General features: G+C 43.6%; 1 protein-coding gene across 2 annotated transcripts in view; it reads left to right on the forward strand.

Moving 5' to 3' along the window:
- LOC308667065 (complement factor H-related protein 1-like) overlaps window positions 1–16,256 on the forward strand; it is a 122,341-nt gene that overhangs the window by 26,692 nt on the left and 79,393 nt on the right. For both annotated transcript variants that reach the window (XM_081326142.1, XM_081326141.1), the window contains exons 6-7: window positions 1,074–1,253; window positions 14,426–14,608. In XM_081326142.1, coding sequence (XP_081182268.1) covers window positions 1,074–1,253; window positions 14,426–14,608 — 363 coding nt within the window. The remainder of the gene's footprint in view (window positions 1–1,073; window positions 1,254–14,425; window positions 14,609–16,256) is intronic.

The raw sequence follows: 16,256 nt of genomic DNA on the forward strand, positions 1-16,256 counted from the left end.
GGGCAATTCCAGGAAGAGCTAATTAATTGTAAAATTACATGCTAAGAAGTTGATATCAACTCTAGGAAATCTGTCCCAATCTGTCCTTCAGATCTTCCAGCAATGCATCATTCACCACAGTGATTGAGTCCATCTATATTGTTGTTGGTGATCCTCCACCTCAAAATTGTCATCATGGATACATGACCACTCCTAATTCTGGGTAGAATTTGAACAGGAATGGGAAAAGGAACAAGCCCTGCAGTCTCCATTACTGCATTTGAAGGCCTGACCTCTTTTCCCTGTCACAATTAACCGTAACCTCAAATGGGAGCGGAACTACTACAATGTGGAGCCCCCAATTTTTACAATCTTGCAGGTAGTTGAAAAAGCTACTGGGATCAACAGAATGACTGAATAGCAAGAATGGGATTATCAAATTGTTGCTTTATATTTCAATTCAAAACCAAAGTGAAGCAGATGAATAATTATAGCAACTTGCTGAATTTATTTATGATCTTCCAAATAAATGAAGGGACACAGTGGCTCAGTGGGTTAGGACGCTGAACTTGTTGATCAGAAGATCAGCAGTTTAGCGGGTTGAATCCTGAGTACTGCATAACAAAGTGAGTGCCTGTTATTCGTCCCAGCTTCTGTCAACCTAGCAATTCGAAAACACGTAAAAATGCAAGTATAAAAATAGGGACCACTACGGTGGGAAGGTAACAGCATTCTGTGTGCCGGCCACATGACCATGGAGACGTCCTCGGACAAGCGCTGGCTTTTCAGCTTTGAAACAGAGATGAGCACCGGCCCCTAGAGTCAGAAACGACTAGCACGCAAGTGCGGGGGAACCTTTACCTTTTACCTCCAAATAAATGGTAGCCATGAGCTGATTTCACAGTACATTTTAGATACTAATTGGCAATATTATATTGTTTAATGCCCATTCAGTAGGCATGAATACTGATTAAAATGGTCTCATGGTGCTATGTATATTTTAAAAATAATAATACTATTTTTTATATGCTAACAATCTGATATGAATGCAAGCTTTTCTTTTTTCAATATAAGATATTATTTATTTTCCCAAGAAATTACATGCCATTCTCCAAGAATATCAAATGGCTCTTTCCGACCTCAAAGAACTATATACCATGATGAAGATCTAATTCGAATTCAGTGTGACAGTGGATTTACTTTTGAACGAGATAATGGAGAAAAGGTAGTTGAATGCACAAAAAATGGATGGTCACCTCCACCAAAATGTGTCAGTAAGTACAATTTGCATGTATTACTATGATTATAGAAGGGCTGAGATATTTAACTCTGCAGAAGCATACTTTTAAACATTTTTTATGTAATTTTCAATTATTTTTGACTAAGGCAGGGGTTCCCAACCCCCAGCCATGGCCCACTATCATGCTGTGGCCTGTTTGGAACCAGGCCGTGTGAGTCGCTGCTGATGTTGCATGAGTGGCAGGATGGCACATGCATGCCCCAGCTCAACTTTCATAAGCAATCGGTTGGAGTACACACACACACACACACACACACACACACACACACACACACACACACACAGCTTGACTTCCATGAGTGGCAGGCCAGCACACATGCATAGCTCAACTTGCATGAGCAGTGGGCCGGTCCTCTCTATCCCCTGACAGGCCACCAAGCCATAAAGGTTGGGGACCGCTTGACTAAGGGATATATCTCACCCAGAACATTTTAGCAGAATTTGCACATAGCGCTTATTTAGTTGCAGAAAGATACAGGAGACATGACAGGAGGATATGCTATCAGGACAGAATAGACAAGATAGTACAATTGCATTTCCATCCCTTCACCTTGAAAAGATTCTGGACCAATTGTAACTTTCAGATAGTCTTCAAGGGCAGTCCCATATAGAGCACATTGCAGTAATCTAATTAGGAAGTGACCAAAACATGAATGACCATGAGCAAGATCTCCCAGTCCAGGTAGTTGTGCATTTTGCATATAAGATGAATCTGTGCAACCCCACCCCCTCCCCAGCCACAGATGCCTGATGTCCTCAAGCAGGATCTGTGAGTTTAGAAGAAGCCCCAAATTGCACACTAGCTCAGTCTTCAGGAGAAAATCATGGCATATGACAAATTACCAGTAGAAATACAAAGACTGCAAGCATAGAAAGTAGTGTCCAAAAGAGACCGGGCATCTACAATGAAAAATGTGAATAAAGTGTTTGCAAGATTTAAAACAACAACTATGAACCAATCAGTTTTCCTACAGTACAGCCACTGTAGTTAAGCAGAACTGGGTATCAAAATTAGAAAACCAAAAGGAAAATCATATTCAGTCCAAAAGTGCAAGATCAGCCTGAACACCAGGTAAAAAAAGTAAGATAAAATGCAACTATTTTTTTAAAAACAATAAAAGAACAAAAATTGACAATATAAGGCTCATAACAAACCTATTAAAATAATATTGCTTTAACACCAGAAAAGTTTAAGATGTTTTGGAAATCATAAAGCAACAAGTAACAGAAATAGCTAGAAAAATGGAATGTTATGAGGCACAAATCATCCATTTAAGCAAATTATTAATCTCAATCAGACCAGGTGATTCTACCAAAGTATAAATGGCAATAAAAATTCTGAAAGTAGAAAACCAATCAAAAAAGAAAACCATCCAGTTTTAGAAAGGTCAACAGAAAACTTAAAAAGACTGTAATAAAAAAATCTACTTGAATTTAAATATGAAAAGAAGTTAGTAAAATTTAATAAAAAAAACCAAATGGAAGTACTAATAACAGCAGAAATGGTTAAAAATTATTTGAGAAAGGACTTACGGGTCTTGAAAAGAGTTAAGAGACATCTAGAGGGCAATGAAGGATGACTCCAACTGTAGACAACTTAGTAAAGGTAAAGGTAAAGGTTCCCCCGCACATGCGTGCTAGTTGTTTCCGACTCTAGGGGCTGGTGCTCATCTCCGTTTCAAAGCAGAAGAGCCAGCGCTTGTCCGAGGACGTCTCCGTGGTCATGTGGCCGGCATGACTAGACGCCAAAGGCGCACGGAACGCTGTTACCTTCCCACCGTAGTGGTCCCTATTTTTCTACTTGCATTTTTACGTGTTTTCGAACTGCTACGTTGGCAGAAGCTGGGACGAGTAACAGGCGCTCACTCTGCTATGCGGCACTCGGGATTCGACCTGCCAAACTGCCAACCTTCTGAACTACGAGCTCAGCGTCCTAACACACTGAGCCACTGCATCCCTGTAGACAACTTAGAACTGCTATTAAGATCTATCTCATTGTGGTAAGAGTGGGAAAACAGCTCTTATTGCATCTGCAGAATGTCACCCAATGGCCCTGATCAGGAGATATTGGGTGATCAGCTAGATGGCCATGCAGAGAAGAATTGTTCAACATTTGATGGAAAAAGTCACTTGGATTCACTCCCAGTTAGATCCCATCTGTGGTGCAAGTCCATGTGAGATGCCTGGTGTGAGGTCTTGCTCGATGATCTGGGAACAGGGTGATCCTGTTGGATCTGGAGGAAATGGACATACTCCTTCATGCTGTCAGTGCTACCACCTGTCAGATCCTTTTCCATACAGGATGGTGGATGCATCCAAGGTAGTGACTAATAGGTGGGCTCATTAATTCATCACTTCAGGGACTTTCTAAAGAGGTCCTGGTTCACCTTCTCCTTAAAAGAAATCTCTTGATAGCATCTATTTGGACAGTTTTCGTCCTGTTTCCCACCTTCCCTTCTTAGGAAAGGTGATGGAAATGATGATTGCCTGGTATCTTCAGAGGGTTCTGGATGAAACAGATTATCTGGACCTTTTTCATTCAGAATTCAGACTTGATTATGGGACAAAGACAGCACTGGTTGCATTTGTTGATGATCTCTGGTTAGAGCACGATGGGGGTAATGTGACCATTCTCGCTCTTCCTGATTTATCAGCAGCTTTTGATATCATAGACTATGATATTTTTTGGGCCATCTACAGCTTCTTTCTCCAAGGGTGGTCCCAATCAGTGTTAAAAGGGAGTGAAAGACCCATCCCATGGCCATTCTGTTGTGATATTCTACAGGACTCTGTAATCTTTTCACTCCCTTTAAACATCTACATGAAGTTCTTTTTGAACAGCTTGTTGGCAACAGAAGGATATTTGAAAAATAAGAGGGATGAATTTAGAGTTTCTCCTGGGTGGGACCCATTTGATCTTTTTCAAATCAATCAATTGCCTTTCACAGTATAGAAGCTGATTGAGAAAGAGTATGGCTGCATTTTTGGATCCCCATTTTCCTCTATTTACTCTATTATTTTGAATTTGTAGAGTGATCTGATTTGGCTGTAAGTAATGGCTATGATTTGCATGCCATGACTTTCATCCAGTTCTTCCTGGGAGTAGAATTTGCTTTTGATGCTTGTCTGGCTATCGGCTTTGATCTCTTAACATGTTCTTTACTCTCTTTTTTTGGTTCTAAATTAAAATCCATATTTTCACTATCACTTTCTGCTTTGGAATCACAGTTTCCTCAGCATTCTCGGGGATAAAGGGAGAAATGTCTAAAAGTTGGGAGCTCTCTATCTCAGTTTGTAAATCCCATTCCAGGGGGGCATTTCTGCTTGAGAAAATGTGGGAGACATTTGTTTATTACAGCAAAGGATTGTTTGTTTTTTTAGGAATCTGTCAACTTTCAACTGTTTGATAAGCTTGAGTGAAATCTACAAAGCAAAATGTGAATGCTGCCTTTTCTTCCTTTTCCCCATGGCAGAGATGATTTTAAAAAATACCAATCTTCACTAAAAGTGATAGAAATGCAGGTCTACAGCTGGAGGATAAAAGAGATTCAAGTAAAATAGAATAAAATAGGACGAAATCAATGCAAAAAAAAACTAGTTACAAATGTAATTAAGAAGTACATTAACAAAACATGCTACTATCTTTGGCCATTTGTCTGGTTCTTTCACTGTAAAGGAACAGGTTTTTTTTCCAAGTTCTCAAGGTAATTGTTTTTTTTTAAATAAAGCTGACCAGCAAAAGGACATATAGCACAATAAAGTATTACATTTCAGTGTTATCGCAGAGGTATATATATATATATATAAATATTTTAATACTCGTAACCATCATGATTATTATATTTTCCCATATCCTGACATCGTTTACCAAAGTATAGACTTATAAGTTGAAGAATAGGCCACTACCTTTCTCCTCTCTTTACTTTTTTTGTTGGTGTTATTGACCTGACTCATGATCTAAGCTGGACTAATAGTCAGGGAACATTTAAAAGGGCTACAGAAGATCCAGAAACATCAGATGCTGTAATGAGGAATTGCTTTTTGTGCCAAAAAATGTTTTCTGTAATCTACTGTGGTTCAAAGAAAAGAACTTGGCAAAGGAAGGTTTCTAATAATGATTGTATTAATAAATGAAGCTAGCACATGAAAATCCTAAATATTTATAAATATTAAACATTCTATATATATTTTTCTTTTTTAGCCAAACTATCCTTTATGCTTCAGTTGCCATCATTTGACAAAATCAATCATTTCTAAATCCCACAAATTTCCTTATCTGCTCTCCAAGAAGGTCAATGTTCCTCCCAGTTGGCCACTAAGAAGAAGCAAAATATAGCCTTTAAATAATCAGGGGGGGGGGAAATTAAGTTTCCACTTTGCAGAGGATTTGCAAGACTACTCTTCAGATTAATTACAAAGGATAGGGAGACCCTTGCCAATAGTAGCTGGTATCTTGAGCTCTAGAAGGTGGAGACACTGAAAGCTGGGAGATGGGGTGAAGTTGAAGTTCCTCCAATGGGAAATGTCTGTTCAAGAGGAAATGCAGCTCAACACTCTTGGTAGCGTTCCTTCTGCTTCAGCATTTCCTAATCAGGGGGTCAGCCTGACATCCAGTCTATGTGAAGTCAGGGAGACCCAGCATGAAGGAGAGATTTTAGATTAGTGCAACTTTTGTGTCTGGAAGTAGCACCCGTGGCTGCCTTGCCCGCCTAGAATGATAAAGTTTGTTTATTTTTCCACCACTTATATACAATCTAGAGATTCTTAGCTGCTTATGTATAAACCAAATATAATATTCTCAATATAATCAACTGCAGAAACAGTAAAGCAACAAAATGGGCTTAACAACCTACAGTATATATCAGTCTGTTCTCTCTCATCCAGATCTGAGGGTTTCCAAGCACAAGCAAAGACCATCTTCCACACAGCCTAGATGATCACAGTTGCCTCCATTACTTTGATATCCAGTTTAGTGAGAGACTGATTGGAAAGGGAAAGGCCAGAATAGTTCATCATGCAGAGGTTTATTAGACAACTTCTTCTCTGCATGTAGTTCATAGAGGGATTTATCTGATTAAATTTCTTGCAGGATAATCCAGTTTTCAATACAACCTTTCAGAATTGCTCTAATACACAGTTACCAATTATGCACCAACACTGTATTCTTCTTTAGCTTTTACAAACAAAATTAGTGAAGAGATTTTATACAGGTTCCCCCAACCCCCAGGTTGACACTCATCTTACAAAAGAAATTTCAGAGAAAATTATTTACCCAAACACACCACCACCATTAGTGTAAGGCTGATCAGATACAGTATTATGATAGTTGTTGTGTATTTACTAATTGTTATTATATTGAATTAAACAGAAGTTACAGGGCTGAGGTAAAACCGCGGCAGCTTTTGACAGCTGTCAAAAGCTGCCGGGCGAAACCGCACAAGCGCCAACAATTGACAGTCCAACACGCGCTACAGATGACAGCTCCGAGCTGTCAAAACCGGACGGCCCCGATTGGCGGAGACTACGGCGCGGGAACAGACTCACCCCTGATTGGTCATTCCGCCGGCAGCTGTCAGTATAAATAGATGTCTTGTTCCCTTGTTCTTTGCCTGGTTCTAAATAAAAAAGTTAGATTGTTAACTCGCTGTCTCGCCTGCTTATTAACTAAAGCACTGGTGACGAAGGTGGGATGCCTGCTTGCCTAAGCTGAAGTCACTACCTAAGGGGAGAAGAGATTTTTCCCCTTAGCCGAGCTGGTCACTTGCTGAAGTCACTGGAAAACCGAACTTTCACTCAACGCAAGCAGAGGCACCCACAAGCACAGACAGCATGACGAACCACGGCCACATCCGAGAATTCGATACCCGCCACCCTGAAGGCTGGGAATCTCATCTGGGCCAGGTAGAAGGATACCTGGTAGTCAAGAAGATCACGGATGACCGGGCCAAGGCAGCCGCCCTCCTCTGGCTCAGTGGCCCCGCCGTTTACGATGCCGCTGTGGGGATCTTCACCCCGGAGCCGGTCGCCACGATCTCCTACGCAGACCTCACCGAGGGGCTGAGTAAATACTTTATGCCCCTCAAGTCAGAACTCTACTGGAGAGTGAATTTCGCTCGGAAACTCCAGCTCCCTGACGAGCCAGCAAATGACTTTATAACCCGGGTCAGGCACGCCGCACGTCGGTGCCGGTTCCCGGATTTAGAAGACCGAATCCGGGACCAGATTGTCATAGGGCTCAAGGACGAACGGCTGAGGAAGAAGCTGATCGCCAAGCCTGAAATGACAATGACCGATGTGGCTAGAGAAGTCATCGCATACGAAGACTGCCACGGAGACGACCGACGGGTACCTGACAGCGGACCCAGGGGGTCCGTGCACCAGGAAGACGGCAGGTTCAGCGGTTCCGAAGACGACGACGGCCCCACAGACATAGATGCAGTACAACGGCGGTTCGAGAAACTGAGGCTGCAACGCAACTACAGTGGGGGGCCTGCCAGCAACCAGAGGGGCCCTAACTTCCCGACAAACAGGGCGAAGTGTGCCAGCTGCGGCGGAAGCCACCCTAGAGCAACGTGCCGGTTCCGCAGTGCCAAATGCCATGGGTGCGGGAAGACAGGCCACCTCAAAGCCGTGTGCCGCAGCCGGAGCCGGGAAAACCTGCATGATCTGGAGGTGACAGCCGAAGGTATGACCCCACACACACTCAGAGCCAGGCACGGTCCTAGAACCCTAGTGCTTAATGTAAGGGGGAGGGCAGAGAAACATACGGTCCACAGCACTCTTAAGCCCAAAATCAAGGTGGACGTTCGGATTCAGGGAATTCCCTGTGAGATGGAAGTGGACTCCGGGTCCTCCGTCTCACTAATCTCATGGCAGACTTACAGGGACATTTGTAACCGAAGTAGGAAAAGGCCCGCCCTTAGACCCACCAAACTCCGCCTAGCTGACTTCCAGAAAACGCCCATTAAACTCCGGGGAAAAGCTTCCGTCCCCGTAGAGTTCAAGAAATTTAAAGGATCCCTCCCTATTCTTGTGACCCAAGAAAACAGAATCAGCCTGCTAGGATTAGACTGGTTTGAGGCACTAGGGATAGCGTTGACAGGTGTCAACGCCATTCAGCTGTCAAAATTGGAATCCGTCTGCCTTCAATTCGCGGACGTCTTTGACAGCTCACTAGGAAAATACACGGGACCGCCTGTATCACTTAAACTGAACCCAAATGTGATGCCTGTCAGAATCAAGGCCAGAAGGGTTCCCTTCGCCTTGAGGGAAAAAATAGAAGCGGAGCTTGACAGATTAACAAACTTAGGGGTCCTCGAACCGGTAGAAGGGGCCGAGTGGGAGACACCCATAGTGACCCCAGTTAAGCCAAACGGCCAAATAAGATTATGCGCCGACTATAAGGCGACCCTCAACCTCGCATTAAATGCACATGCCTACCCGGTCCCGGCTGTCAAAGACATCCTTGCGGCCATTAAGTCAGGCGCCATATTTGCCAAGTTAGACTTGGCGCAGGCGTATTTACAGCTGCCTGTCACCCCTGACACCGCTTTGGCTCAAACAATAGTCACCCACAAGGGAGCATTCAAAATTAACCGCCTTCAATTTGGCATCTCTGCAGCCCCGGGAATCTTCCAGGAAATCATGGAGAAAACACTTAAAGGGATTCCCGGGGTCTGCCCATATTTTGACGACGTCCTAATTGCAGGGGAATCAGAAAAAGACCTAGCTGACAAACTAACTAAGGTGCTCCTAAGGTTCAGGATGGCTGGTCTCAAATTAAAAAGAGACAAATGCTCCATCGGGGTACCCTCAACAGAGTTCTTAGGTTTTAAAATAGACGCTAAGGGAATTCACCCCACGGACACAAAAATTAAAGCTATTAAAACAGCACCAACCCCCAAAAACAAACAAGAACTGCAGGCTTTCCTAGGTTTAGTTAACTTTTATCACACCTTCCTACCGCATAAAGCCTCCATTGCAGAACCCTTACATAGATTATTAGACAAGGGCAAAACCTGGACATGGACCTCTGAGCATGATAAAAGTTTTAACCTACTAAAAAACTTACTCTCTAGCAGCACAACGGTAGCCCTGTTTAACGATCAGCTGCCCTTATGTCTAGCCTGCGATGCCTCCCCGTACGGCATCGGAGCGGTCCTAAGCCATTTAACTAAAGAAGGAGCACAGACCCCTGTAGCGTTCTATTCCAGAACGCTGTCAAAACCTGAGCGTAATTACTCTCAAATCGATAAAGAGGCTTTAGCTATAGTAGCTAGCGTAAAAAAATTTAATGATTACCTGTATGGCCGACCATTTACTATTTTTACAGATCATAAGCCCCTGTTAGGACTTTTTACAGTAGACAGGCTAACACCACAAATATTATCTCCCCGCATCCTGAGATGGTCTACCTTTCTATCAGCCTATTCATACAAATTAGAATACAGGCCAGGGAAAACCATGGGCCATGCAGATGGCCTGAGCAGACTGCCCCAACCAATAGTTGACCCAGACCCAGCACCAGCTGGAAGAATACTGGCTATCTCAGAGCTGCCAGAATGCCCATTATCTGTCAAAGATATCTCCGCAGCTACCGCTGCAGACAAAATCCTAGGCAGAGTCCTAGGCTATGTCACGACGGGCTGGCAATACTCACCCCAGGATCCAGAATTCCAACCTTACATCTTAAAACAAAAGGAATTATCCACCCATCAGGGATGTCTCTTATGGGGCAGCAGGGTAATCATTCCCGACAAACACAGACTCAAAGTGCTAGAGAGCCTCCACGAAGGGCACCCGGGCACCGTCAAGATGAAGGCTCTGGCCAGAAGCTATGTCTGGTGGCCAGGTTTAGACAAACACATTGAAACACACGTAGCTGGCTGCTACTCCTGCCAGCTAGTCAGAGCCGCCCAGCCACAGGCTCCCATACATAGATGGGAAACTACAAAGACACCCTGGTCTCGCATTCATATAGATTATGCAGGTCCATTCCAGGGACAATCGTTCCTAATTGTCGTAGACAGCTTTTCGAAATGGCTAGAGGTGGCGCCAGTAGCCAGCACAACTTCCTCAGCCACAATACAAGTTTTAAGGGGATTATTCGCCACACATGGGCTCCCTGATGTTATAGTTTCCGATAACGGCCCCCAATTTACCTCCTACGAATTCCAGAGTTTCACAACGGCGAACTCTATTAGGCACACCACCACGGCTCCCTTTCACCCATCGACGAACGGCTTGGCAGAGGTGATGGTGAAATCAACCAAGGAGGCACTGCGCAAAATCATCTCCGGCAACTGGCACCAAAGACTGGCACAATTTCTCTTGTCCCAACACACCACGCCATGCACAACTACAGGGAAATCCCCAGCAGAGCTTCGCTGGGGCAAAAGATTAACCACCAGACTAGACCGTCTCCACCCAGACAGATCCCCTCCAGACCCAGAACCACCCCTCCAACAGAGAACTCTCAACACAGGGCAAGCTGTCTGGGCTAGAAACTACGGGGGAGGGAACAAATGGACACAAGGGGTAGTCATCGAACAAACAGGCCCCTTGTCATACATCATCGACATTGGACAAAATATACATATCCGCAGACACATAGACCAACTCCGCCACCGCAGTCCTCAAAACATAGGGGGAAGGGGTGACAACGAAATGCTGACAGAGGCACCACCACAAAGACTGGCACGACAAAGCTCCCCCGATCGGAACATACCATTTCAACACCCCGCCCCAATCAACGCGGAACCTGCAGAGCCAAACCCCCTGCCCCCAGAGCCAACCCGAGAAGCCCCAGGGGAAACAGAACATCCAACCGAGACAACTCCCCGATGCTCCGAGAGACTAAAGAAACCTCCCACCTACCTAAAAGACTACGAATGGGGAAACCCAAAAAAGAAACAGTTGGGGAAAATCAACTCAATCAGAGGGAGGGGGAAGGGGTGTTGTGTATTTACTAATTGTTATTATATTGAATTAAACAGAAGTTACAGGGCTGAGGTAAAACCGCGGCAGCTTTTGACAGCTGTCAAAAGCTGCCGGGCGAAACCGCGCAAGCGCCAACAATTGACAGTCCAACACGCGCTACAGATGACAGCTCCGAGCTGTCAAAACCGGACGGCCCCGATTGGCGGAGACTACGGCGCGGGAACAGACTCACCCCTGATTGGTCATTCCGCCGGCAGCTGTCAGTATAAATAGATGTCTTGTTCCCTTGTTCTTTGCCTGGTTCTAAATAAAAAAGTTAGATTGTTAACTCGCTGTCTCGCCTGCTTATTAACTAAAGCAATAGTAATGATTGAAAGCACACAGTGTCATTTCTTCAAGAAGGATAGAAACAGGCACTGTAGGAGGAAGAGGAGGTTCCATTGTCTGTAGCCTCACATTCCCTTCACCTCAAAAGGAAGCAGCTTCAGGCCTGCATGGCCATCTTGTATTTTCTGTGTCATATGATGTGCATGATCGGTTTTGGTTTCAAAAGTGGAAGCATGTTTAGAGACGCTTGCTTTGAGAAAACCAATGCATTTTATCTAAACCATTTTTTAATTACCATTTTAGATGTAAGATGTTCTTCTCCCCCTCAAATTCAAAATGGTCAAATTGTTAGTACAATAAAGGAGATGTATTTGCCTCAGGAGAAGGTGCACTATCGATGCAACTCACGTTATGCTCTTCTTGGGTCTTCTTTCATTAAATGTTTGAAGAAACGTTGGTCACAAGCACCACGTTGTGCAGGTATTTATGTACAGATCTTCACTATGTTAAAATAAAGATAGAATTGGAAATTAATTTGCTTTAACTCCACTGTCTCAGATTATTTTGAAAAGATTCTGTCAAGGTTTTTCAATATTTTATTGCTAGAATTATAAAATGTAATGTCCCTGTTGAACTGTGAAAGGAGAATATATTTTCATTAACATTGCCCCTCTTCTGCAAAATTTTGAATTTCTACTTTTATAAGGGACATGGTGGCTCAGTGGGTTAGGACGCTAAGCTTGTCGATCAGAAGGTTGGCAGTTTGGCAGGTCGAATCCCGAGTGCTGCATAGCAGATTGAGCGCCTGTTACTCGTCCCAGCTTCTGCCAACCTAGCAGTTCAAAAGCACGTAAAAATGCAAGTAGAAAAATAGGGACCACTATGGTGGGAAGGTAACAGCGTTCTGTGAGCCTTTGGCGTCTAGTGATGCCAGCCACATGACCACGGAGACGTCCTTGGACAAACACTGGCTCTTCGGCTTTGAAATGGAGATGAGCACCGGCCCCTAGAGTTGGAAATGACTAGCACGCATGTCCTCGATTTTTCGTCCTCAGAAACCCATCTTGGAGGGTATGTTAGGCTAAAAAAGCATGAGTGGTCCCAAGTCATCCTTTGAAGTACTCTGGCTGATGGTCAACTTGAATTTGGGTTCCCCAGCCCTAGGCACTGTAACCACTTCACACTGAAAACACATTTTAAAATTTCTCCTGATACACCATCTAATTTGCCTACCCTACCATTTTTTCTCCATCATTTATGGTCTTTTTGTAACTTTACCTTTGATGCTAAAATCGGTAGCATTCTTCCATATTTTTAGTTCCATCCTTCAGTCTATCCCTATTCTTTGCATATTCATGTGTGGCATCATATATGCATGCTTTTTCCAGCATCCCCTCATTTCAGTTTCATCCCAACTAATTGTATCCCTTTTTTAAAAAAACAAAAAACAAACAGAACCCCCCCCCCCCAAACCCTCCATACTGTCTACAGGAGGCTCCATGTTCAGGCTTTTCAGCTTACTCCAATTGTGCTGCATTTTCTCTGCCCTTCTTAATAATAGCAACTCTTAACTATTCTCTTTGGCTACTTTTTTGTTTTGCAATTCTCTGAGCACATTATAAATTGTCTTGCTGTCATCTTTATTTTTCTTTCCCACAACTGTTTCCTTATATATTTTTCTTGTTTACAGTCTTTTCCAGATCAACACTAAGCATTGTCTAAGCACTTAGCTGCTCACTAACATTATATTTCATGTTTATTAGTATCATACGTAATCCCACTCACTTTTGAATCATATTTTTTCAGTCTGTTACTAGCACCTTTTTCATGTTGGTTTTCTAGTAATTCTTAAGATTAATCTAATTGCTAATGTAGTCTGGGGGAATTATGGTTTGTCTTCAGTTGAATTACTTTCACCTTATTATTAATATTACTTTGCTCTATGTCCAGCATTTTTTCTGAAGACCAAAACATGTGCTGCCCGAAAACAAAAACTCGCTTAAGCTTCATTAAGTCTTTCACATTTTTAATAAACTATCCCAGGATGCTTGTAGGTTCATTTCTTTGCTACATATAGCAAAGAAATGAACAGATATATGCTTAACACATGTATTCAAAGCATAAAGCTCTATCATTAACCATTAAACCCCAAATAATTACTGTTTTTCTTCATTCTGAATGATTCACTCACTTTTTCTGTAATCTTTCATTTTCTCCCATTCTTTCATGCTCCCCAATTTTATTTTATTTTTATTTTTTTGCCCTAGATTGAATTCATTCTCAATGCTACACATGTTTTCCCAAAACCCATCTTTGGATATTTCATGATTATCATTCAGTGGAGCATAACTTGCACTATCTTCAACCTACATTTTTGTACCTTAATGCATTCCTCACCAATCTTGATGCACAAATCCACCTTTTCTCACTGGTTACCCTTAACCATCTTGAGAAGAAGACCTATATTTCTATTCCTTGGGGCTCAATCATTGCCATTTGGGCAAGGTTGGTAAAGTGATATATATTCCACTGAAATCCCTAGCCAATAGAATCTGAGATCCAGAAAGCTTTTCAATCATTGGCCAAATGTTCTTCCAATGGTTTGTTTCATGTCTGCTAAAATAATGACACAATATGTTATAAAGTTGAAAGATAACACTAGGGACCACACTGGTAATCATTTTGTGCCTATCAGTTAAATAAGCTGTAGGACATTGTTGCTTTTTAAAAATAAGAATTTGTATACTTTTGCAATGTAATTTCTTATGTATTTTAGAAGATTATTTGTGTGCATCACTATAATATTTGTAATCATGAGCATATTATATTATAAACTATAATATTTGTAATCATGCTCAATAGATTTTGTATGTATTATAGATATTGGGGGGAAATGTGGACGCCCACCTCCTGTGGAGAATGGAGACATTGTGGACTCACCCAAGGCAACCTATTTCCAGTCTGAAAGTGTAACTTATCAGTGCCAAAATCTCTATACAATGGAAGGTTCTTCCAGAGTGACTTGTCAAAATGGTCATTGGTCACCAACACCAACATGTAGAGGTATAAGTAATATCTATAATTCTTTATAGATGTATTCTTTATAGATAAATATTGTACTTTGGGAATGGAATAAATTTGATGACATCAGAGCTGTTATGTTAGTATGTTAGTGTCAGAAGATATTTTACTGCCTTGTAATGGAATTAAAAGATGTAGTATTCTGAAGCAAGATAAAGATACAAACAGAGGGCCGCATCAACATCCGGGAGTGCGTCCCCGCTATCTTCAAGTGGTGATGCGCTCCGACCCTCTGGTTTCGGCCTGTGGTTCCGGGAGCGAAGATAAACAACCACCTGAGCTCAGGCTTGTATATCTTAACGCCAGATCCATAGTCAATAAAGCTCCTCTCATCTGAGATTTGGTTGAGGGAGAATATGCGGATGTGGCTTGCATTATGGAGACCTGGTTAGGACCAGAGGGTGGTGTCCCTTTGGTGGATCTTTGCCCACCAGGTTTCCGGGTGCTACACAGGCCTCGGGCTCAGGGAAGAGGTGGGGGAGTGGCGGTAGCGGTGAGGGAGAACCTATATCCGTGGGAGGCCACTGTTGTCCAAATAGCCGGGTGTGAGTCTCTCCTCCTAAGTTGTGGCCCTAAGGCTCAGTTGGGCTTGCTGCTAGTGTACCTTTCACCTAGTCACGTAGCAGCAGCCCTGCCCGAGCTTCTTGTCATCCTCTCGGGACTGGTGGTTGAGTTCCCCAAAATTATGATCTTGGGTGACTTCAACCTACCATCCCTGGGGGGATCATCTGAGTTGGCTCGGGAGTTCATGGCTTCCATGACGGCCATGGACCTGACGCAGGTAATCCAGGGCCTGACTCATGTAGGAGGTCACATGCTCGATTTGATTTTCCTATCTGGACAGTGGTTAGATGATCTGGGTGGGGGTTCCCCAATTGTTACACCCCTGTCATGGACAGATCATCATCTCCTGCGGCTGACCTTCCGCTTTGCCACTCCCCGTCGTGGGGTTACTGAACCAATGAAATGGTACCGCCCCAGACGGCTAATGGACCCTGGGTGGTTCCAAACAGCGCTTGGGCCCCCACCTGTCTCCTTTGCTCATAGCTCGGCCGATGCCATGGTGGAAGCCTGGGAAAAGGCAGCCACAGAAGCACTTGACCGAGTTGTACCCATGCAGCCCCTGACCCGGTGCAGATCCCAGTGGGCTCCATGGTTTTCTACGGAGCTCCGGGAGATGAAACGTTGGAGACGGGGCCTAGAGAGCTGTTGGAGATCCAGCCGATCCAAATCCAACCGATTGCGACTAACGTCCTTTACGAGGTCTTATCTCGCGGTGTTGAGGAGGGCAAGGTCTAATTACTTTGCTACCCTTATCGCGTCCACAGATAATCGCCCGACCGCCCTGTTTAGGGTGACCCGCTCCCTCCTTAATCAAGAGGTGAAGGAGGATCCCTTACAGGGTCATGCCGAGGAATTTAGCCAACATCTGCTGGACAAAATCGCTTGGATCCGGACCAGTCTGGATTCCGACTGGGCAGAATCTGACGATGAGAACATGGACAGTCTTGTTGATGTTATCTGGGAAGAGTTCGATCCTGTGACTCTGGACGAGGTAGACAAGATCATGAGGAAGCTGAGCTCCACTACATCCTTATTGGACCTGTGCCCCTCCTGGCTGGTTTATGCG

The sequence above is a fragment of the Vipera berus genome, assembly GCF_964194415.1.
Source record: "Vipera berus genome assembly, chromosome: 3".
Lineage (NCBI taxonomy): Eukaryota > Metazoa > Chordata > Lepidosauria > Squamata > Viperidae > Vipera > Vipera berus.